This window comes from Sus scrofa, chromosome X (assembly GCF_000003025.6).
Source record: "Sus scrofa isolate TJ Tabasco breed Duroc chromosome X, Sscrofa11.1, whole genome shotgun sequence".
NCBI lineage: Eukaryota > Metazoa > Chordata > Mammalia > Artiodactyla > Suidae > Sus > Sus scrofa.
The window spans coordinates 87035730-87060788 of NC_010461.5; the positions used below are offsets into that span (position 1 = coordinate 87035730).

General features: G+C 38.5%; 1 protein-coding gene across 1 annotated transcript in view; it reads left to right on the top strand.

The window, feature by feature from the left end:
- Positions 1-25059, top strand: part of CXHXorf57 (chromosome X CXorf57 homolog) — a 77901-nt gene that overhangs the window by 10127 nt on the left and 42715 nt on the right. Inside the window, exons 2-8 of the mRNA XM_003360407.4 lie at positions 1697-1839; positions 3603-3795; positions 17264-17372; positions 17564-17655; positions 17763-17885; positions 22038-22142; positions 23568-23732. Of these exons, the coding sequence (XP_003360455.4) occupies positions 1697-1839; positions 3603-3795; positions 17264-17372; positions 17564-17655; positions 17763-17885; positions 22038-22142; positions 23568-23732 (930 nt within the window). The remainder of the gene's footprint in view (positions 1-1696; positions 1840-3602; positions 3796-17263; positions 17373-17563; positions 17656-17762; positions 17886-22037; positions 22143-23567; positions 23733-25059) is intronic.

The following is a 25059-nucleotide window of genomic DNA, read 5'->3' on the forward strand; positions in this document are numbered from 1 at the left end:
GGCTGCAGACGTGGCTCGGATCCCACGTTGCTGTGGCTGTGGTGTAGACCAGCAGCTACAGCTCTGATTTGACCCCTAGCCTGGGAACTTCCATATGCCTCAGGTGCGGCCCTAAAATGACAAAAGATGGAAAAAAAAATGAAAGTGGAGGACACCTTAGCAAAACAAATATTGGAGCAAATACAAATTCAGGTTTTAAAAGATGGGACTGTGGGCTATAAGAGAGCAAAATATGGAGAAAATTGCAGATGGAACCTCTCTTAGCCCAAGGAAGAAGACAATTATAAATGCAAATTAATCTTTTAAACATGGTGAAAACCTTTTAAGCAGTTTTAGTAATTGCCAGCAGGCTTGGAGATTAAAATATTTCAAAATAAATTATATGCTATATGAAAAGGTAATAAGTGCTATGTAGAAAAATAAAATGGGATGAAGGACAAGTAAGGGGGAGTTCCCGTCGTGGCACAGTAGTTAACAAATCTGACTAGGAACCATTAGGAAGCAGGTTCCACCCCTGGCATTGCTCAGTGGGTTGAGGATCTGGCGTTGCTATGAGCTGTAGTGTGAGTTGCAGATGCGGCTCGGATTCCGCGTTGCTGTGGCTCTGGCCTAGGCCGGTGGCTACAGCTCCAATTCAGCCCCTAGCCTGGGAACCTCCATATGCCACGGGAGCGGCCCTAGAAAAGACAAAAAGACCAAAAAAAAAAAAAAAAAAAAGATAAGTAAGGGGATCAGTTTTCAATAGGGCGGTTACAGCTGGCATCACTGAGAAAGGAATCTTTGAACAAAACTTGAAGGAGAAGAGAAGGTCACTTGGGTATATAACAAGAAGACATTCCAGACCGAGGGAACAGCAAGTGCAAAGACCCTGATACAGGATCACGTCTGGAATGTTTGGGAAACATCACTTACACATATGAAACTAAGGTGACGGCAATGCGGAAATACATCATGAAACTGTTCTGTAAGTTAAATATATAAGTTCTTAGTACTGGGAAAATATTCCATGGCATTTAGTTTTTTTCTTAAGGAGGTAAATTTCTATTCGTCTTCCAGGAAGTAATTACACAATTTGACAAGGTAAAGGGCATTTTATTTTATTTTATTATTTTATTTTATTTTATTTTGCTTTTTAGGCCTGCACCCACAGCATATGGAAGTTCCCAGGCTAGGAGTAGAATTGGAGCTCAGCTGCTGGTCTACAGAGCAGCCACAGCAATACCAGATCTGAGCCATGTCTGTGACCTACACCACAGCTCACAGCAATGCACCACAGCTCATGGCAACACCGGATCCTTAACCCACTGAGTGAGACCAGGGATTGAACCTGCATCCTTATGGTTACTAGTCAGGTTTTTAACCCACTGAACCAAAACAGGAACTCCTAGAGTGCATTTTAGTTTGGAACAGTGTGTTAATGTAGGTATTTACCTGTTCCAGTGACATAGTAAATCATATTTTTTTTTAGCTGTGATTATTAGGGATAATGTGTATTACTAAGATGGGTTTTTTTGGGGGGAGGGTTTTGGGTTTTTTTTTTACTAAGTTTTGTATGTAAGAAGTATATAGACTCCTTAGCTGATGAGAAAGAGTTGCTTTGGGTATGACCTGGCTATAATTTTTTAACCAATAAAATAGAATTTTGAAATTACCATGACCTATTAAGCAGGATTTTTTTTTTTTTTTTGTATTCTAGATACCAGAATAATTTCCCTTTCTCACCTTGAAATGACCTGGTCTAACAGAAGGAATTTTCCTGCTTTGCTTGTGAGAATCTTGCATAAGTCAAAACTGCGATACTATGGAAAACCTGATAGAAAGATGATTGAGCCATACCAGGTATGAGTGATGATAAGTTATTATATGTTAATTTAGCAGTCATAAATTATAACTTACAGACCTGACTCTTTATTTGGACAATTTATGTTTAAATAACATGTTTTAGTTTTAGTAGTATATTTTATTTAATCTAGTATAACCAAAATTACATCACTATAATTAATATTTTTAAAATTAATTATCTTAGTCTTTTTCAATACCAAGTCTTTGAAACCCAGTGTGCATTTTATTTTATTTTGATTTTTTTATTACTCAATGAATTTTATTACATTTATAGTTGTACAACGATCATCACAACCCAATTTTATAGCATTTCTGTTCCAAACCCCCAGCGTGTCCCCCCACCCCAAAACCTGTCTCCTTTGGAAACAGTAAGTTTTTCAAAGTCTGTGAGCCAGTATCTGTTTGGCAACAAAGTTCATTGTGTCCTTTTTTTATATTCCATATGTAAGTGATAGCATATGATGTGGGTTCAATTTAATAATTTTTAAATGAACATAACTATGTATTTCAAGGTATTTTTCTATGTAGTTTCTTATACAAAAAGAAATTCTTTCTGCTTTAGTGCTCTTTAGTTCCCTTGACCAGCTGGTCTCCTTCCCACCTTTTTCTGTATCTTCAACCTTTTCTTCTTTACTGTACTTTCTATATCAGCATATAAATATATGCTAGTCTTCCATTTTAAAAAAGGAGGAGTTCCTGTTGTGGCACAGGGGAAACAAAACCGACTAGGAACCATGAGGTTGCGGGTTCAATCCCTGGCCTTGCTCAGTGGGTTAAGGAGCCCGTGTGGCCATGAGCTCTGGTGTAGGTCGCAGACACCGTTCAGATCCCGCGTTGCTGTGGCTGTGGTGTAGGCCGGCAGCTGCAGCTCCGATTCGACCCCCAGCCTGGGAACCTCCATATGCTGCGGGTGCAGCCCCCAAAAGACAAAAGACCAAAAGAAAAAGGAAAAAAAATCGTTGACTTCAGGACTCCTCTGTTCCCTCTTGCCTCCTCTTCAGGCAAGCTCCTTGAAAAAGTAGTCTACACTAGCTGTTTTCAACTTTCTTGCCTCCAGTGACGTCTCAGCATAATCAATTTGGTTTTTTTCTTCAGCTGGTTGGTCACTGACTAGAGACTTTCTAATTGTCAAAACTATCCGTCACTTTTCTGTTATCTTGACTCTCTGTGCCATGTAATGCAGATTTATGTCCCGTGTTGTTTTTTTTAACCCAACACTTTACTGTATTTCCATATGTTTTCAAGAATTATTTAGGTGTTCTATTGAGCTTTTGTTATAAATATTGTACATACTTTTAGGGAGTCTGTAAAATGTAGAAATATATATACAGCTTACGAATAATAACAACCCAAGAACCACCGTTAATATTAAAGTGTATTTTATTCCTTTTTGGTATGTGTGTGTATATATACACACATACATATCTGTAATATCATATGTATATTATATATACCACAACTATGCATATATTTATGCCTACCGTATATTACATATAACTATGTAATATATCATAGTAAATTATCTTACAAAATGGGAATCATCATACATAAAATTATTGTATTATATCACATTTTCTGGAGTATTTTCTGGTATAACAAAGTTCTTCATAACTTCATCATTATAGAATCTATCATATTATATCAAATTATTCAATGATTCTCCTATGGTTGTGCTTCTTCATTCTTAAAAATAAAATTTGAACACCCTGTAGGTAAAAGTAACAATACACATGTTCTTTTTCGCTTTTTTTTTTCCCCAGACATTTTTGGAAGTCGCTGACAGTTCAGGCACAGTGTCTGTGATTATGTGGAATGCCTTGTGTCCTGAGTGGTATAAAAGTTTGCGTGTTGGTTTAGTTCTTCTACTTCAAGATTATTCTGTTAAAAAGAGTTATCCATTCAGGATGCAGCCTCTCCCCGTGGATCCACATATCAAACTAATTTCTACAATGGGTTAAGTATTCAATGAATTTGTTATTTTATCACTATTTTGTTTGTATACATTTGTAAAGTACCATATCAGTCAAAAACCATTAAAAACTGCTGAAGCCAGAGCTCCCATCGTGGCTCACTGGAAATGCATCTGACTCGTATCCATAAGAACACAAGCTCAATCCCTGGCCTCGTTCAGTGGGTTAAGAATCCAGCATTACCATGAGCTGTGGTGTAGGTTGCAGACATGGCTCGGATCTGGCGTGCCTGTGGCTGTGGTGTAGGCCAGTGGCTGCAGCTCAATTTGACCCCTAGCCTGGGAATTTCCACATGCCATGGGTGCGGCCCTAAAAAACAAACAAACAAACAAAAATTACTGAAGCTGTTAGGACCTGACAAACCTTGAAATTCCTTTATCCATAAAAAATTTTAAGCGGGAGTTCCCATCATGGCTCAGTGGTTAACAAACCTGACTAGCCACCATGAGGACGCAGGTTCAATCCCTGGCCTTGCTCAGTGGGTTAAGGATCCGGTGTTGCCGTGAGCTGTGGTATAGGTCACAGACATGGCTCAGATCCCGCGTTGCTGAGGCTGTGGTGTAGGCCAGCGGCTACAGCTCTGATTTGACCCCTAGCCCAGGAGCCTCCATATGCAGTGGGTGCGGCCCTAAAAAGACAAAAGACACAAAAAAATTAAGCAATTATGTAATAAATACATTTATTATTGCATTTATTCATAATATCTCACCTGAGATATTTATTTATTTTTTTCTTTTTGGCTGCACTCACAGCATGTGGAAGTTCCAGGGCCAGGGATTGAACCCGCACCAGAGCAGCGACTCCAACTGCTTCAGTGACACTGTTGGATCCTTAACCCATTGCGCCACAAAGGAACTTCTACATTTTTAAACCAAGAGTATATATTGAAAATATATCATGAAATATATATTGAAAAAAATATATATATAAAATTCTCTTCATGAGAATATATTGAAAATGTATCATGTAGTCTTTACAATACATTTACTTATCAGTTTTAGCATCTGTCTCTTTATCCCATGCCTTTCTGATAAGTAATAGGACTTTTTCCCTCTTTATCAGGGCTCAGCAAGCTATTTCTTTTTTTTTTAATGATTTTTATTTTTTCCATTATAGCTGGTTTACAGTGTTCTGTCAGTTTTCTACTGTACAGCAAAGTGACCCAGTCACACACACACACACACATATATATATATATATATACATTCTTTTTCTCACATTATCCTTCATCGTGTTCCACCACAAGTGACTGGATATAGTTCCCTGTGCTATACAGCAGGATGCCATTGCTTATCCATTCCAAATGCAGTAGTTTGCAGCTATTAACTCAAGACTCCCAGTCCATCCCACTCCCTCCCCCTCGGCAACCACAAGTCTGTTCTCCATGTCCATGAGTTTGTTTCTTTTTTTGTAGATAGGTTCATTTGTGTCATATATTAGATTCCAGATATAAGTGATGTCATATGGTATTTGTCTTTCTTTTTCTGACTTTCTTCACTTAGTGTGAGAGTCTTGACTTCCCTCCAAGTTGCCAAAAATAGCATTATTTTGTTATTTTTATGGCTGAGTAGTATTCCATTGTGTATACACACCACATCTTCTTAATCCAATCATCTGTTGATGTACTTTTAGGTTGTTTCCATGTCTTGGCTATTGTGAATAGTGCTGCAGTGAACATATGTCTTGTATCTTTTTCAAGGAAAGTTTTGTCCAGATATAAGCCCAAGAGTGGGATGGCAGTTCTATATTTAGTTTCTGAGGCACCTCCATACTGTTTTCCATAGTGGTTGTACCAATTTACAGTCCCACCAACAGTTTAAGAGGGTACCCTTTTCTCCACACCCTCTCCAGCATTTGTTGACTTGTTAATGATGGCCATTCTGACAGGTGTGAGGTGGTACCTCTTACTAGTTTTGATTTGCATTTCTCTAATAATTAGTGATGTTGAGCATTTTTTCATGTGCCTATTGGCCATATGTATATCTTCTTTGGAGAAATGTCTATTCAGGTCTTCTGCCCATTTTTCAAATGGGCTCTTGGTTTTTTTGCTGTTGAGTTGTATAAGTTGTTTGTATATTTTAGAGATTAAGCCCTTGTCAGTTGCATCATTGGAAACTATTTTCTCACATTCCATAGGTTGTCTTTTTTTTATGGTTTCCTTTTCTGTACAAAAACTTGTCAGTTTGATTAGGTTCCATTGGTTTATTTTTGCTGTTATTTCTGTTGCCTTGGGAGACCTACCTAAGAAAACATTCGTGTGGTAAGCTATTTCTGTAAAGAGCCAGATAGTAAATATTATAGGCTGTGCAGGCAATATAGTCTCTGTCACAATAACTCACCTCTGCCTTTATGGAGTGAAAGCAGCCAGAGAAAGTATGTAAACGAGTTGGCATGGCTGAGTTACAGTAAAGCTTTATTTGCAATAAACAGGCATCTGTCTATAGGCCATAGTTTGTGGAGCCTACATGTATTAAGTAGATCTCAATAACTGTCTGTACATGGGTATCACTTGGGGAACTTTAAAGAACCGCAACACCCTGCCCTCAGATTCTGAGTTAATTATTCTGAGGGAGGGGACCAAGACATTGGTGTGTCTCAGGTGACTCTGATGTACAGCCAGGCTTGAAAACTATTGATAATGATCTTTCAAAATCTCAATATGATTAACAATCTTTTGAAGGAAAAAAAGTTCTTCCAACCATGCTAGGCACAAGAGATAGAAAGATAAGTAATATAGAATTCCACCCTTAAAATTAATCTAACAGGGTAATAGGTATATAAGTTGAACTTACTGTAAATTGAAAGACAACTGACAGTAACAGTAAGAAAAAAATGATGAATGGAAGGGGAGAGGAAATGAACAGAAATGTAGTTGAGGGAAGAATGGTCTGGAGAGTAGAAGAATGGGTTGAGTAGGAGAAAGTCTAAGTGTGGGTTAGGAATAATAACAGGATAGTTTGAATGTTACGAGAGGATAAATGGAAAAGAGTGTGTAGTGGGGGCTGCATATGGTCAGTAGAAGAATAAGGATTTGTGATGCCATCACTGCCTTCTAGATGTTGATGTTGGATGACAAACTATTGAGGTAATTTAGCTAGGTTTATTTCTTTCATGTAATTACACATGTAATTCCAAATGGTAGAAACTTGATGTAATTAAAAAAAAACACTAAGTAAATGGAACTCTATAAAGATGGCCACACCCATGGCATATGGAAGTTCCAGGGTAGGGGTCCAATAGAAGCTGCAGCTGCCGGCCTACACCACAGCCACAGCAACGCCAGATCCAAGCTGTATCAGCGACCTACACCACAGCTCACGGCGATGTTGGATCCTTAACCCACTGAGCAAGGCCAGGGATTGAACCCGCATCCACATGGATATTAGTCGGGTTCATTACTACTGAGCCACAACAGAACTCCTAAAGATGAAAATTCTGTTGTAAAAAAAGGACATATTATTTGCTAGTAATGTATAACTTTGTATATTGCCATTTTGTATATCGTCCTGTCCTACCTCTTACAAAGTAGTATTCAGTTGATATACACAAATAATAAACCTTGATAGTCTTGATATTTTCAGACTATATTCATAATACATATTGAGATAAAGCATCAAATGTTTTTATTTTGGGGCAAAGGAGGTTTTTAATTCATTTGAAATCCTAGAGTTTTAGAGCTGGAGGGACTTTAGATATACCTGAGCTACTATGGCTATAAAGGTGCTTAGTAAAATGCAGACTCTTTTCTGAGTGCAAGGTAACACCATGTAATACAAAATTTCCTCACTCATATATTTAAAAAACTCCTGAAATTCCTAAAAAGGTAAGGGTGAATTTTGTAGTCACATGGATGGTAATAGGCCAAATGAGAAATCAGTTATCGTCATCCTGGTTTGATCTTTGTTTGCTACATAGCATATTCTTAAACAAATTCTTAGAAAAAGACAGAGTTCCTGTGGTGGTGCAGCGGAAACGAATCTGACTAGTATCCATGAGGTTGCGGGTTCAATCCCTGGCCCTGCTCAGCGGGTCAAGGATCCAGTGTTGCTACGGCTGTGGCATAGGCTAGCAGCTGCAGCTCCAGTTCACCCCTAGTCTGGGAACCTCCATATGCCATGGGAGCAGCCCAAGAAATGGCAAAAAGGCAAAAAAATAAAAAATAAAAAGCAAAAAGAAAGACTAGTGCAAAAAGTATATATATACTCATCATCTGTTGCTGCAATAAAGTCCCACGTCTCTGACCTATGAGTCTCGTGTCTTTCTAGTTCTGTACCTTGAACAGAGAAGTTTGCAGAAAAAAAGGAAAAAAAATTCTTAGAAAAATATTATTGGCATCAAATAGAAAGCCCAGATAGTTCTATAACTAGTAAAGAAATTGAATCAGAGGTTTAAAATCATACAAAGAAAATACTAGCCAGGTATCATTTTACAGGCAAATTCTAGCAAAGATTCAAGAAATACATCTCCAAAACTATTCCAGATAATAGAATAAGAGGGTATACTTTCTAACTCACCCTTTGCTACCAATATAATCTTGATGATCAAAACCAAACAAATATTAATAAAGCCTAGCTTTAGCCATAAACACATGTGCAGATACTCAAAATTGAAGATTAGCAGACTGAATTCAGTTACATGTGCATAATGACTAAGTTGCATTGTTCTCTAGAAATGAAAAATTGATATTACATATAAAAATCTGTGTGTCACTTTAACATTAACTGACTAGAGATCATGCTAATAGAGGCACAAAAGGCATTTGCTGAAATTCTACATAATTTATCAATTTTAAAAAGAAAATAGCAAGAGAAGGAACCTTCCATAACTGATAAAGGATATTTACAAAATCAAAACAACAAACAGCTCTTAATGAGGAAAATTTAGAAACACTCCTTTTTTTTTTTATTTATTGTTTTTTGGCCATGTCTGTGGCATGTGGAAGTTCCTGGGCCAGGGATCGAACCCAAGCTACAGCAGGGACCTGAGCTGCTGCTGTGACAACTCTGGATCCTTAACCCATGGCACCACAAGGGAAATCTGAAACACTCCTTTTTAAAATGGGGAATATTGATACTTCCTTTTACTATTTCTGTTTAATGTTGTGTAGGCTGTCCCAGCCAGTGTGAGATGACAAAGCACATTAAAGGCATAAGAGTTTTTTTATTGAAATATAATTGATGTACAATAATATGTTAGTGTCAGGTGTCCTGTATAGTGATTTGACATTGTATGCATTACAAAATGATCACCATGATAAGTCTAGTAATCATCTGTCCCCACACGGAGTTATTACAATATTATTGACAATATTAAGATTTCACATGTAAGTGAGATCATATGGTATTTGTCTTTGACTTATTTCACTTAGCATAAGACTCTCTAGATCCATCCGTGTTGTTGCAAATGGCCAGATTTTTGTTTTACCTTTTTTAATTTTTTGCTTTTTAGAGCCACACCTATGGCATATGGAAGTTCCTGGGCTAGGTGTTGAATCAGACCTATAGCTGCCAGCCTACACTACAGCCACAGAGACAAACAATCCGAGCTGCATCTGCAACCTATGCTGTAGCTTGCAGCAATGCCAGATCCTTAACCCACTGAACGAGGCCAGGGATCAAACCCTTATGGATACTAGTCGGGTTCTTAACGCACTGAGCCACAATGGGAACTCCCAAGATTTCATTATTTTTAATGGAGGAGTAGTATTCTATTGTATATGTATATCATATCTTCTTTACCTATTAATCTATCAGTGGACACTTAGATTGCTTCCTTATCTTGGCTATTGTAAATAACACTTCAGTGAACATTGGTATACACATTTCTTTTCTTTTTTTATTTTTTTTTTTGGGGGGGGTCTAATCAGAGCTGTAGCTGCCAGCCTATACCAGAGCCACACAGCAACACTGGATCTGAGCTGTGTCTGCAACCTACACCTCAGGTCACGGCAACATCAGACCCTTAACCCACTGAGCAAGGCCAGGGATGGAACCCACGTCCTCATGTATGCTAGTCGGGTTCGTTAACCACTGAGCCTCGATGGGAACTCCCACATATTTTTTCAAATTAGTGTTCTTGTTTTTTCTTTTCAGGTAAATACCCAGAAGTGAAATTACTGGATCACATGGCAGTTAGATTTTTAATTTTTTGAGGAATGTCCATATTGTTTTCTATAGTGGCTGCACCAGTTTACAATCCCACCAGTACACAAGGGATCCCTTTCCCCTTTCCTCTACATCCTCACCAACACTTGTTATTTGTTGTCTTTTTTGTTGGAAGTTTTTAAATCACAGTTTCAATTTCAGTACTTTTGATTGGTCTGTTCATCTTGTCTATTTCATCTTGATTTAGCCATTGAAGATTGTACTTTTATAAGAATTTGTCCATTTCTTTTAGGTTGTCCATTTTGTTGGCATGTGGTTGCTTGCAGTGGTCTCTTATGATCCTTTGTATTTCTGTGATGTCCATTGTAACTTCTCCTTTTTTATTTCTAATTTTATTGATTGGAGTCCTCTCTCTTTTTTTCCAGATCAGTTTGGCTAAGGGTTTATCTATTTTGTTGATCTTTTCAAAGAACCACCTTTTCGTTTCATTGATCTTTTCTGTGGTTTTCTTTGTTTCTATCTCATTTATTTCTGCTCTGCTCTTTATGATTTCTTTCCTTCTGCTAACTTTAGGTCTTATCTGTTTTTCTCTCTCTAGTTGCTTTAGATGTAAAGTTGGGTTGTTTATTTGAGCTTTTTCTTGTTTCCTGAGGTGGGCTTGTATTGCTATAAACTTTCCCCTTAGAATGGCTTTTGCTTCACCCCGTAGGTTTTGGAGTGTTGTGTCTTTGTTGTCATTTGCTTCTAGGCATTTTTTAATTTCCTCTTTGATTTCCTCAGTGATCCATTGGCTGTTTAGTAGGATGTTGTTTAGTCTCCACATGTTTGTGTTTTTTGCAGTTTTTTTTTCTTGTTGATTTCCAGTTGTATAGTGTTTTGGTTGGAAAAGATGCTTGATGTGATTTTAATTTTCTTTCTTTTTTTTTGTCTTCTGTCCTTTTTAGGGCTGCATCCACAGCATATGGAGGTTCCCAGGCTAGGGGTCTAATTGGAGCTGTAGCTGCCAGCCTATGCCAGAGCCAGAGCAATGCCAGATCCAAGCCACGTCTTCGACCTACACCACAGCTTACAGCAACGCTGAATCCTTAACCCACTGAGTGAGGCCAGGGATGGAACCCGCAACCTCATGGTTCCTAGTCGGATTCGTTTCCACTGTGCCATGACAGGAACTCTTGATTCAATTTTCTTAAAGTTACCGAGGCTTGATTTGTGGCCCAGAATGTGATCAATCCTATAGAATGTTCCATGTGCACTTGAGAAGAATGTGTATTCTACTGCTTTTGGATGGAATGTTCTATGAATATCTATTAGGTCCATCTGGTCTAATGCGTCATTTAAGTGTTTCCTTGTGGATTTTCTGTCTAGATGATCTGTCCATTGCTGTAAGTGGGGTGTTAAAGTCCCCCACTGTTGTCAATTTCTCTTTTTAAGGTTGTTAGCAGTTGCCTTATATATTGAGGTGATTCTATGTTGGGTGCATATATATTTACAATTGTTATATCTTCTTCTTGGATTGATCATTTGATCATTGTATAATGTCCTTCTCATAATGTCTCTTACAATATTCTTTATTTTAAGGTCTATTTTGTCTGATATGAGTATTGCTACTCCACCTTTCTTTTGATGCCCCTTTGCATGGAATATTTTCTTCCATCCTCTCGCTTTCAATTTGTATGTGTCCCTAGAAGTGAAGTGGGTCTCTTGAAGACAGCATATATATGGGTCTTGTTTTTGTATCCATTCAGCCAGTCTGTGTCTTTTGGTTGGGGCATTTAGTCCATTTACATTTAAGGTAATTGTTGATATATATGTTCTTATTGCCATTTTATTAATTGCTTTGGATTTGTTTTTGTTGCTCTTTTTTCTTCCCTTCTTCTCTTGTTCTCTCCTCTTGTGGTTTGATGACTCTCTTTAGTGTTGTACTTGCATTGATTTTTCTTATTTGTTTGTGTATCTGTTGTAGATTTGTGGTTTGCAGTTACCCTGAAGTTTGGTATAGGAATATAAACAAGATTGTTTTAAGTTGTTGGTCTCTTAATTGCAAGCACACCTCCAGTGTCCTGCATTTGTACTTCTCATGATTTCTGATTTTGGTAGCATATTTGTGTGTGGATGATTTCCTACCTTTACTGGTGAGCCTTGTCATTTGTAATATTTTTGTTTCTAGAGAAGTTCCTTTAGTATTTGTTGTAAAGCTGGTTTAGTGGTGCTGAATTTGCTTAGCTTTTGCTTGTCTGTAAAGCTTTTGATTTCCCCTTCAAATCTGAGTGAGAGCCTTGCTGGGTAGAGTAATCTTGGTTGGAGGTTTTTTCCTTTCATCACATTAAGTATATCATGCCACTCCCTTCTGGCCTGCAGAGTTTCTGCTGAAAAATCTGCCAATAACCTTATTGGGGTTCCCTTCTGTGTTATTTGTTTATTTTCCCTAGCTGCTTTCAATATTTCTCTGTCTTTAATTTTGGTCAGTTTGATTAATATGTGTCTCGGGGTGTTCCTCCTTGGGTTTATTTTATATGGTACTCATTGTGCTTCCTGGATTGGAGTGAGTGATTCCTTTCCCATATAGGGAAGTTTTCAGCTATTGTCTCTTCAAATATTTTCTCTGGCCCTTTCTCTCTCTCTTCTCCTTCTGGCACCCCTATAATATGGATGTTGGTGCATTTAACGTTGTCCCAGAGTTCTCTTAGACTGTCTTCTTTTCAGTCTTTTTTCTCTTTTCTGTACCACATCAGTGATTTCCACTAGTCTGTCCTCCACCTTGCTTATTCCTTCTTCTGCCTCCTATATTCTGCCATTGGTTGCTTCTAATGAATATTTTTTTATTTCAGTTATTGTATTTTTCATCTCTGCTTGTTCATTCTTTTTTTTTTTTTTTGTCTTTTGTCTTTTTGTCTTTTGTTGTTGTTGTTGTTGTTGCTATTTCTTGGGCTGCTCCCGCGGCATATGGAGGTTCCCAGGCTAGGGGTTGAATTGGAGCTGTAGCCACCGGCCTACGCCAGAGCCACAGCAACGCGGGATCCGAGCCGCATCTGCAACCTACACCACAGCTCACGGCAACGCCGGATCATTAACCCGCTGAGCAAGGGCAGGGACCGAACCCACAACCTCATGGTTCCTAGTCAGATTCGTTAACCACTGCGCCATGACGGGAACTCCTGCTTGTTCATTCTTAATCTTGTATTTCTTTGCTCAGTGTTTCTTGTAATTTATCAATCTTTGCCTCCAGTTTATTTACAAGATCTTGAATCATCTTCACTATCATCAGTCTAAAGTCTTTTTCCTGGAGGTTGATAATATCCAGATCACTTAGCTGTTTTTCTGGGATTTTTTTCTTGCTCCCTTATCTGAGTCATAATTCTTTGTCTTTTCATTTTGTATAGATTTTTGGTGTGGTTTCCTTTTTGCAGACAATAGGGTTGTAGCCTCTCTTGTTTCTGATGTCTGCCCCTCGTGGCTGAAGTTGATATGGGGCTTGCTGCAGGCTTCCTGATGGGAGGAACTGGTGCCTGCCCACTGGTATGTGGAGCTGATTCTTATTCCTCTGGTGAGTGGGGCTTCATCTCTGGGTGTGACTGAGGTGGCTCTGTGCCTGGGGGGTCTTGAAGCAGCCTGTTTGCTGATGGGTGGGGCTGTTTCCCACTGGGTGCAGCCAGAACTTTCCAACATGGCCACCTCTAGAGGAGTTCATGCTGATGATTATTTCCTGAGTCCTTTGCCTCCAATGATGCAAAGGATCATGGGCCAATCATCCCCTCTTTTCCCAGGAGATCCTCCAAGAACTGCAGTCAGGTCCAACTCAGATTCCTATGGAGTCTCTGCTTTGCCCTGGGACCCAGTGCACATGAAAGCCTGTGTGCACCTTTCAAGAATGGGGTCTCCATTTCCCTCAATCCTGTGGAGCTCCTGGGCACAAGTCCCACTGACCATCAGTGCCAGATGTTCCAGGGGCTCCTTCTCCCAATGCCAGATCCCCAGGTGTGGGGACCTTACGTGGGACTCAGAACTCTCACTCCTGTAGGTGAGTCTCTGTGATATAGTTACTTTCCAGTCTGCGGGCTGCCCACCTGGCAGGTATGGGATTGCTTATATTGCACAGTCGCCCCTCCTAGCATGTTTAGGTGGCCTCCTCTTTGTCTTCTGGAGTAGGATATCTTTTTTGATGGTTTGCAGTCTATTTGGCTGAAGGTTGTTCAGCAGTTGGATGTAATTTTGTTGCTTTTATGAGAGAAGGTGAGCTCCAATCCTTCTACTCTGCCCTTTGTTGTCTTTTTGATGATGGCCATTCTGACAGATGTGAGGTGGTATTTCATTGGGGTTTTGATTTGCTTTTCCCTAAGGATTAGTGACATTGTTCATCTTTTCATGTGTCTGTTGGCCATCTGTGTTTTCTTTGGAAAAAAATGTCTATTCAGGTCCGCTGCCCATTTATTAAAATTTGGATGCTTTTTTGATGCTTGCTGGGTTCTTTGTTTATTTTGGATATTAACCCCTTATCAGATTATTATTTGCAAATGTCTTCTCCCACTCATTGGGATATCTTTTCATTTTGTCAATAGTTTCCTTTACTGTGCAAAAGTTTGATGTAGTTCCATTTCTTTATTTTTGCTTTTGCTTCCCTTGTCTAGAGAGACAGATCCAAAAATGTGTGTAAGACTGATGCCTCTGGTTTTCTTTTAGAAGTTTTATGGTTTCAGGTCTTAACGTTGAAGTCTTTAATGCACTTTGAGTTTATCTTTGTATTTGATGTGAGAAAATAGTCCATTTTGGAGTTCCTGTTGTGGCTCAGTGGAAACAAATCTGAGTAGCATCCATGAGGACGCAGGTTCGATCCCTAGCCTTGCTCAGTGGGTTAAGGATCCAGAGTTGCTGTGAGCTATGTTGTAGGCCACAGACGCAGCTCGGATCCTGCACTGCTGTGGCTTTGGTGTAGGCTGGTGGCTACAGCTCTGGTCCAATGCCTAGCCTGGGAACCTCCATATGCTGTGGTTGTGGCCCTAAAAAGACAAAAAAAAGATAATTTAATTTAATTTTTTTTAAAGAAAAAGGGCTGAATATCAATAATTATAATGTATAACCATGTAGCGCTGGTAAAAATATAGACAAACTGCCCAGCAAGTCACAGTACAAAGTCAAGAAAAAGCCTTTGACAAATGAAATTTTGATATATGACAGATGTGCTATGCAGATCATTAAGGAAGGAGGAATCATTCAGTAAATAGTATTGAGACAATTGATTACATATAAGAAAAAAATGACATTTTATCCCTCTCTCATACCATATAAAAATCAATTCCAGATATATATATATATATCAAATAATAAAATGTGAAAGACAAAACTTTTATAAGAACTTACAGAAAGTAACTGACCTTCAGATAAGGAAGGGTTTTGGGATAGGACACAGAAAATAGTAACCATGAAAGAAAGATTAATAAACTACATTAAAATTAAGAACTTTTGGAGTTCCCATCATGACTCAGCTGTAACAAACCAGACTGTACTCATGAGAACACAGGTTTGATCCCTGGCCTTGCTCAGTAGGTTAAGGAACCAGTGTTGCTACAAGCTGTGGTGTAGGTTGCAGACATGGCTCAAATCCTGTGATGCTTTGGCTGTGGTGTAGGCCAGCAGCTACAGCTCCAATTCCACCCCTGCCTAGACCATGAACTTCCATATGCCATGGGTGCGGCCCTAATAAGAGAAAAAAGTTAAGAGCTTTTGTCCATCAAAAGACACCATAAAAAGAAGGAAAAAGGAGTTCCTGCTGTGGCGCAGCAGGTTAGGTATCCAACTGCAGTGGCTTGGGTTGCTATAGAGGCACAGGTTCGATCCCCAGACTGGTGCAGTGGGTTAAAGTATGCACTGTTGCTGCAGCTGTGGTGTAGGCTGTAGCTGTGGCTTGTATTCAGTCTCTGGGCTGAGAACTTCCATATGCCACAGGTGCACCCATAAAAATTTAAAGAGGAGTTCTCCTCGTGGCACAGTGGTTAACGAACCTGACCAGGAACCATGAGGTTGCAGGTTCGATCCCTGGCCTTGCTCAGTGGGTTAAGGATCCGGCATTGCCGTGAGCTATGGTGTAGGTTGCAGACGCGGCTCGGATCCCAAGTTGCTGTGGCTCTGGCGTAGGCTGGCAGCTACAGCTCTGATTAGACCCCTAGCCTGGGAACCTCTATATGCTGTGGGTTCAGCCCTAGAAAGACAGAAAGACAAAAATAAATAAATAAATAAATAAATAAATATTTGATCTTTAACAAATATTAGTAAATATTAATAAATACATAAAATAAAAAATAATTATCACTTTAGAATAGTTTGGAATTATCCTATAGAGAACTTTGTATATTGTACAATATAGGCTTTCCCTCCTGGATATAGTACCTTAGAAAATTGTTGCTTGTGTGCACAGGGAGATATGCAGAAAAAACGTTCTTAAGGGACCCTGTTGGTAATAACAAAAACTGAGAATAATCCAGATGTCCATCAACACAATAACGAGTAAATAAAATTATAGTATATTGGAGTTCCCATTGTGGTGCAGTGGAAACAAATACGACTAGTAACCATGAATCTATATGCTGCAGGTATGGCCCTAAAAAGCAAAATAAATAAATAAATAAAAATGTAGTATATCAACACCCTGGAACTTTACTCAGCAGTAGAAATGAGAAAAAAATGTTAAATGGATGACTTTTAGGGCAATAATGTTAAGTGAAAAAAGTAACCCTAGAATACTGCATTATATTATTACGGTATCATTCCATTCATTTATTTTTTGTTCTGTTTTGTTTTTTGCTTTTTAGGGCTGCAAACCTGCAGCATATGGAGGTTCCCCAGCTAGGGGTTGAATTGGAGCTACAGCTGCCCGCCTACACCACAGCCACAGCGACACCAGATCCGAGCTGCGTCTGTGACCTACACCACAGCTCACAGCAATGCCAGCTCCCAGACCCACTGAGCGAGGCCAGGGATTGAACCTGCATCCTCATGGATACTGGTCAGATTCGTTTCCCCTGCACCACAATGAGAACTCCCCATTCATTTAAAGTTCAAAAACAAATCCAAACAGCATACTATTTGGGCAAAAACACCTAAGTGATAAAAACTTTTTTTGAAAAAACGGAGTGTGTGATAAAACACAAAATTTAAGGTATGTTTAACCTCTAGTGGGGAGACAAGCGGATGTGACAATGTGGGACTCGGTAGAAGAAAGTTATTGATAATGATCTAGATCTTAGGTTTAGTAGTGGGCTCAAAAGTGGTCAGTCTGTTTTTCACTCTGTGACTTATATACATGTGTATTCTTTTGTATGTGTTAAATGTCAAAATAATATATCTGTTTTTCAGAAATCTGCCTGAACCTTCGAGATCCTCCAACTAACATAATTATCATTCCAGAAAGGCAGGTGAAACCAGAATGGAGGTTGCCAAAGTTATATCACCGCTTTATCACCAGGTAAAATAGCACGTTGTAAAATATCTCAAATATTAATATTCAGTGTTTGTCACTAAAACAGAGTATTATAATTTGTTCAAAATCTACCCCAAATTATGCTGTTCGATAGATGTACATCTTCACAGTCATTGCAGAATTCTTTCTCATTGTGTAAAACTACAATATCTATTTAACAATTTTGCTTTTTTTAGATCAGAACTGGATGATATGCCAGGAAATCGTATCTGTGATGTTATTGGCATTTTAGTTTTTGTAGGAAGGGTCCAGCGGTCAAAAAAGAAGGGTAAGCTTTTGACATTGAAAGTCATAAAAAGTATTTCAGTGAATAATTTTGTGTTCATATGTACATAATCAATTACCTTCATTTATTCTAATATTCTATCCATATAGAAAGCCGTGAAGATTTTTGGTCATATCGCTGGATTCACATTGCTGACGGAACTTCAGAACAGCCATTTATAGTGGAACTGTTTTCTACATCTCAGCCAGAAATCTTTGAAAATATTTACCCAAGTACTCAGTTCCAGTATTTTTATCATTTTATTTTTGGAAGTGGGGGCATTAGGTTTTTAAAAATGCTGACTTACAGAATGGTATGATATTGAGTTAGCAAATTCAATCAGTCTGATAGCGTTTTAAATTTTTTTCTTTACTAATATTATAATTGGTGTTACAGATATTAACCACTTTCTGGTTTTCTATTCAGAATTAATTTGGGATTGACACTAGTATTTCAGAAAACAGGTGCTCTTATCAATTCCCATTGTTAGCATTTCAGACATAAAAGCTTAACATTCAGTGAAACTAAAACAAGACAGTCGCGGTTCCCTTTGTATCTGTTTGGAAATTGACTTAGTAGCCCCATTAAAGACATTAAAGACAATGAAGACTCTCCTAATGTAGAATTAGTGATAGAGGATTGACAGACCATATAATTAAATAAAGACAGTGGCAAGTATGATGTCATTTGAGTACTAAATTAATAATAGGATAATGGTGTTGTAATAGATAGTATTTCACTTTATTGTTGATTTTTCCCCTTGCATTCCTTCATATATACATATATATACATCTATAAATTTTCCACTAATTTTATGTATTTGAAGACATTTTAGATATGTCATATTATGTATGCTTTTGGCCACAACTGTGGCATGTGAAAGTTCCTGGGCCAGGGGTGAACCTGTGCCACAGCAGCAACCTGAACTGCTGCAGTGTCACTGCCAGATCCTTAACCCACTGCGCCACAAAGGAACTCCCGTATTATGTATTGTAATAACAAGTTAGTCTTCAGATCTATAAGAAAAAGTGTATTTAGTACTTTGTAACAACATAAGTGAATTTTTCCTTATTTGAATTTGTTTCATAATGCTATTTTAGATATGGTGTGCTATTTTACTATTTTTTTTGTTACTCAATGAATTTATTACATTTCTAGTTGTACAATGATCATCACAATCCAATTTTATACTATTTCCATCCCACAACCCCAGCACATCCCCCCACCCCCCAAACTGTCTCCTTTGGAGACCATAAGTTTTTTTCTCTTTTTTTTATGGCCACACCCGCAGCATAGGAAGTTTTGAGGCCAGGGGTTGTTGAATCCAAGCTACAGCTGACACTTACACCGCAGCTGCAATGCCGGATCCTTTAACCCACTGTGCCAGGCCAAGGATCGAACCCACATCTCCATAGCAACCTGAGCTGTTGCAGTCGGAATTTTTAACCCACTGACCCATGGCGGGAACTCCCTATTTTACTATTTTCAGAATGATTATATGAATGAAATACTGGTTGTTAACTGCTTGCCAACGTTAGAGTAATTCCCAGTGTTGATCACATGTGTTTTTTAAATCAGCAACAAGGTAGAAATTGTAGAACATCGGGAGACCTAGAGACCATATACAGGGCTGTTCTGCTACCCCTTTATTCTCTACTGTCAAAGAGTATTACATACCATTTGGATATTATCTCATTAGAGTCCACCCTCTGCTTGTGAGATTAAATTTTAAAATATATATGAATAGTGCTGAACATCACCCCAACAATTATGGGAGAGGGCAGGAGGAGAGTTTTGCCCAAAACCAAGACATGGGCTGCCAAGGTAAGTGGGGCTATGACCTTTCATATAACTTGACTCTCAGGGCGTAGATGATTGGTGGTGATGACCCCTGAGGACAATTTAGATGGGTTTTCTGGCCAGGTCCCTCTTTCTTTGTAGCCTCTTTAAACCACAAACTGAAAGAAGTTTTGGATAATGATATTTTCAGAGAAATGTTTTTGCTATGCATGCACATTCTATTTGTGAAAATGCGAATATATCTTTCTAAGAAAGGTTTGTATGGACTTTGGTGAGATGTACTCTAGTATAACAGTTTACAAACAATCCCAGTTTATTTTCATCTTTTGACCAAGAATGAAGGAAAAAAATCATTAAATAAGTGGTGAGCATTAAGGAGGCTTCAGGCCTGTGAAGCGCAGCTTGACCAAGGGTCTTCTGGAATAATGCCAAAATCCTTTGGTACTGGGGCATCTTTTTTTATATTTGATTAAGGAAAGTGAAGAACTAAGGGGGAATAATTTTTAGTGTGTTTACTATATGCCATCTGCCCATAGATGTTATTTCATCTGTACTCCCATTTTAAAGAGGCAATATTTTTACAGATTTACAGGTGAGGAAACAAAGATCCAGAGGGGTTAAGTAATTTCCTGGATATCATAGCTAGAAGGTGTTAGGTCCAAATGTCTGATTTTCCTTTTCTTTTCCCTTTATTTTATTTTTTTTTGTTATTATTATTTTTTTTGCTTTCTTTTTAGGGCTGCACCTGTGGCATATGGAGATTCCCAGGCTAGGGGTCAAATCAGAGCTGCAGCTGCCGGTCTACACCACAGTGAAGCAACACCAGATCCAAGCTGCATCTGCGACCCACACCACAGCTCATGACAACGTTGGCATCCTTAACCCACTGAGCAGGGCCAGGGATCAAACCCACGTCCTCATGGACACTAGCTGGGCTCATTACTGCTGAGCCAGGATGGAAACTCTCAAAATGTCTGATTTTTAATAACCATGAAATTAGAGTTAGAAGTCTCTGTAGTATTCCTATATCAACATTTTTAATCATGAATACTCACATCCTTTTTTTTTTTTTTTTTTTTTTTTTTTTGTCTTTTTGCTATTTCTTTGGGCCGCTCCCACAGCATATGGAGGTTCCCAGGCTAGGGGTCAAATCGGAGCTGTAGCCACTGGCCTACGCACAGAGGCCACAGCAACGCAGGATCCAAGCCACCTCTGCAACCTACACCACAGCTCACGGCAATGCCGGATCGTTAACCCACTGAGCGAGGGCAGGGACCGAACCTGCAACCTCATGGTTCCTAGTCGGATTCATTAACCACTGCGCCACGACGGGAACTCCTACTCACATCTTTGTACAGTTTTTGAAATAAAGGAAAAATGATATAAATTGAGACTTATTCTTAGTCATTTGAACAGGTTTTCTTTGTTTTAATTACTTCAAAATGAAGAACTGGTAAATGTGAGCTTTTTAGGAAATGAATTTATAGATAGTATTAGGCTCTGGGAAAATATTCTTAAGTGATAATTCAGTGTTACTGTGAAATTACAGGTGTTTATATTTATTTCTCCATTTCCTAATTTGTAAAACCATAACAGTTTTGGCATGTGATGAGTTAATTTTTTTTAAATATTGTTGGATAAGTAAATTTTACCTAAATAACCTGGTAGTTAAAAACAGTTGATAGTTTTGAAAGTAGTTTTGAAAGCCTGAAGATATTACAATCTTATTTTCAGGGATTCTTTTTGGTCTATCCAGTTGGTTAGCAAGGCAAATAGAAAAGAACAGGTGGGGAGTTCTCTGTGTGGCTCAGTGGAAATGAATCCAACTAGGAACCATGAAGTCGCAGGTTCGATCCCTGGCCTCGCTCAGTGGGTTAAGGATCCGGCGTTGCTGTGAGCTGTGGTGTAGGTCACAGCTGTAGCTCCAACCTGGTGGCTGTGGTGTAGACTGGCAACTGTAGCTCCGATTTGACCCCTAGCATGGGAACCTCCATATGCCATGGGTGCGGCCCTCAAGAAAAAAAGACAAAAGAAAAAAAAAGGAAAGAATAGGTGGTATAAGCCCCTACCATTGAGGCTTAAAGTCAAATTAAGATAATCACTTGCATAAGCAAATTCAAATTAATATTATGTAGCCCTGCCTGATGGAAGAAGTCAGTAATGCAGGGATCAACATTAAACTGGGTTCATCAGTGAAAGCATCATGAGGAAACTCAGCTTTTTTCTCTGTGTGCAGTAACTGTTCAGTCTATTGCACGTCCAATTAGAAAGACTCTTTTGCCCTCTTCAGCTGTGCAGCAAGTAATGACTTTTTCTAAAGGAAAAGTAAGTGTTAGATCCTTCAGGAAAAGGTAGGTGTTGAGATCCTTCTTGCCCCAAGTGTGATCAAAGGACTGGCAGCTCTTTTGCTATGGAGAACCTCAGGCCCCACCTTAAAACTACTGAATCTGAATTTGCAGTTTAACAGTTGTCCCAAGTGATTCCTCTGTTCATTAAAATTTTGAGATGCACTCTGTTAGATCCTGATCTTGGTATTCCCCTTTGAAATGCAGAAATAATTTCATAAGTGTTTTCATTTTCCACAGTGACCTATTTCATCTGCACACAGTTGAAAGTTGTCAGAAATGACACTCAAGTACCGAAACTGCTTTACCTCACCACTACAAATGAAAGTCGAGTGTTTATTACTGGTGAGCAATTTCTTTGTATATACTTTATTGGAATAAAATGTATTTTCTCTTCATTAAATTAGTTTTCCTGTAACAACATTCAACCACAAGATAGCTTTATTTTGAACTCCTTTATCACCATTAAGAATGGCTTAACAGGAGTTCCTGTCATGGCTGAGTGGTTAGCGAACCCGACTAGCATCCGTGAGGATGCTGGTTCGATCCCTGGCCTTGCTCAGTAGGTTAAGGATCCGGTGTTGCCATGAACTGTAGTGTAGGTTGCAGACGCAGCTCAGATTCCATGTTGCTGTGGCTGTGGCTGTGGTGTAGGCAGATGGCTTCAGCTCCGATTGAACCCCTAGCCTGGGAACCTCCATATGCCGAGGGTGTGGCCCTAAAAAGATAAAAAAAAAAAAAAAAAAAAGAAAGAAAGAAAGAAATGTTTAGCAAAGAATATTTGGCCTATGAAATATATTGCTTCCAAGTTATTTACAATTAAAGCAATGATCTTGTGACTCACTGAAGAATTTTGTTTATGTCCTTTGGTTAACTTTAATTCCTGCTTGAAGTAAGATAGATAATCATAAATTGCTTCATAGATTGAAGACTGTTAGGCTCTCTATCACGACATGGTTTCAGCTGACAGTAGTTTTAAAATACTAAATAAAAACAAAAATATGCATCAAATTTTGGTCCCCACATGTCTCATTTTACCTACATAGCAAGAAAAGTCTCTCTACTTATGTACAAGTATATTGTTTTTCTCTATTCCCTCTGATAACGGGGGCAAAATAATAAAGATAAAAGTTTTCAGATGAGTGAAGAAACAGTGTGGAATGGTGTATTTACTAGAATGCAACTCTGTTGATAATTAGGAAATTTGTCAAAAGATGAGTCCTGGGAAGGATGTAACACATCTTTGTCCATACCTCATTTTATAAATATGAAAAATATCAGATATAATATATACTAAGAATATCAGGTGTAAATGACACTTTTAAGTATAATTTAAAAGCATGAATTTAAATGCTGAGCTATATTCATAGGCAATTTAGTTCATATTAATGTCATACCTTCAGGTTAATATGTAAAAATCAATATTTTTTAAGATGCTAACCAGTTAGATAGAAAAATCCAGAAAAATTGGTTTTCTTTTTCTTCTGGCTTTTCAGTACCCTGTAGACAGCTACAGTTTAGTCCACATAAACTGTAATATGTCTGTTTTCCTTCTTGACTTAGGATTTGTTAAATGTCTTTGATAATTTTTGTATGCATATTCAGTATAATTATCTGCTACACAGTGAATAAATGAATTTTTTTTCTTGGTGATACAAGACTGATTTAATAGTAAACTGTTTTTATACCAAAAAAGTCCATGCAGTTTATTACAGTGAGTTGTGTTTTTTTTTCTCTCATATTTTTGCACTTTACCTTTCCTGTGAGGAGGTCATAGAGGCCAGCCGTATACCAACAATACCAAGGTAAAAAACTTTATTCAGTGGATTAAAACAAAGACCGATTCTGGGGAAGTGAAGAATACTGTTATTGGTGGATATTACCCCTATCCACCAGTGCCAGAGACCTTTTCCAAGTATAGTAGTTCTGTTAAAGGTACTTATGTCATTACTAGTCTTTTATGATATGTTTATGTGCTGTGTGTATATATATATATATATATATATATATAGTATAGGCCATATCAATCATCTTTATTCTTTTATCAGCGTGAGCCAAAGTGTAGCAAAACTCACTGATAATAATTTGATCTTTTTCAAGACCCGAAAACAAATGTCTTGCCCCATAAAGTTTATATTTTGATTTTATTAGATTTTAAGTAAAGAAGGAATTTAGGTTGCCTTTGACTAAATGGAGATAATCAGCTGATTTAAGGTCATTGAGGTCAAATCTGCGTAGATCCCAACTCCTAGGACATTACTTAGACCAAAGATATCAAAGGAGACACTCACCAATTTGATATCAAGATACAACTGTATTATAGTACACTTGTGGAATAATGATATATATACATTCCTTGGTATCCACAGGGCGTTGGTTCTAGGAGCCTCTTGTGCAGATGCTCAAGTCCCTTATATAAAATGGCTCATTACAATGAATGCATTGGCCCTTTTTATCCTCAGGTTTGCAAAACCTGTGGATATGGAGGACCAACTGTGTATTTGGATATAGCACAACTGAGCTCTCCCTTTAAATAAAAATGACACCAAAATCATTGAGATTCAGGATAAGTACTGATGAGAGCCCTAATATTAATTTATTTTAGTAGAATTAAGATATGACAGAGTTCCCCTCATGGCGCAGTGGTTAACGAGTCCGACTAGGAGCCATGAGGAAGTGGGTTCGGTCCCTGCCCTCGCTCAGTGGGTTAACGATCTGGCGTTGCCGTGAGCTGTGGTGTAGGTTGCAGACACGGCTCGGATCCCAAGGTGCTGTGGCTGTGGTGTAGGCCAGTGGCTACAGCTCCGATTGGACCCCTAGCCTGGGAACCTCCATATGCCGTGGGAGCGGCCCTAGAAAAGGCAAAAAGACAAAAAAAAAAAAAAAAAAAAAAAAAAAGGTATGACAGTTGAGGAGTTCCCAGGTGGCCTAGCACTTAAAGATTCAGCATTGTCACTGATACGGCTCAGGTTACTGCTGTGGCTTGGGTTCGCTCCCTAGCCTGGCAACTTCCACATGCCACAGGTGCAGCCAAAAAAAAAAATATGACAAAAGTTTAACATGAGTGTATTCTTTTTGAAAAGCTATGGGATAATTGCATGGTTTTGGAAAAAAGAGAAACTGAAATACTGACCTGTCATCATCCAAATATTGGTATTGCTATCCTCCTGTGCTATATAATACCAGCAGTATGTAGTATATGCTAAATAGAGAATATAGACTATGTTCTATAAAATGTATGTTTCTATGCAGTGGCTGGGCA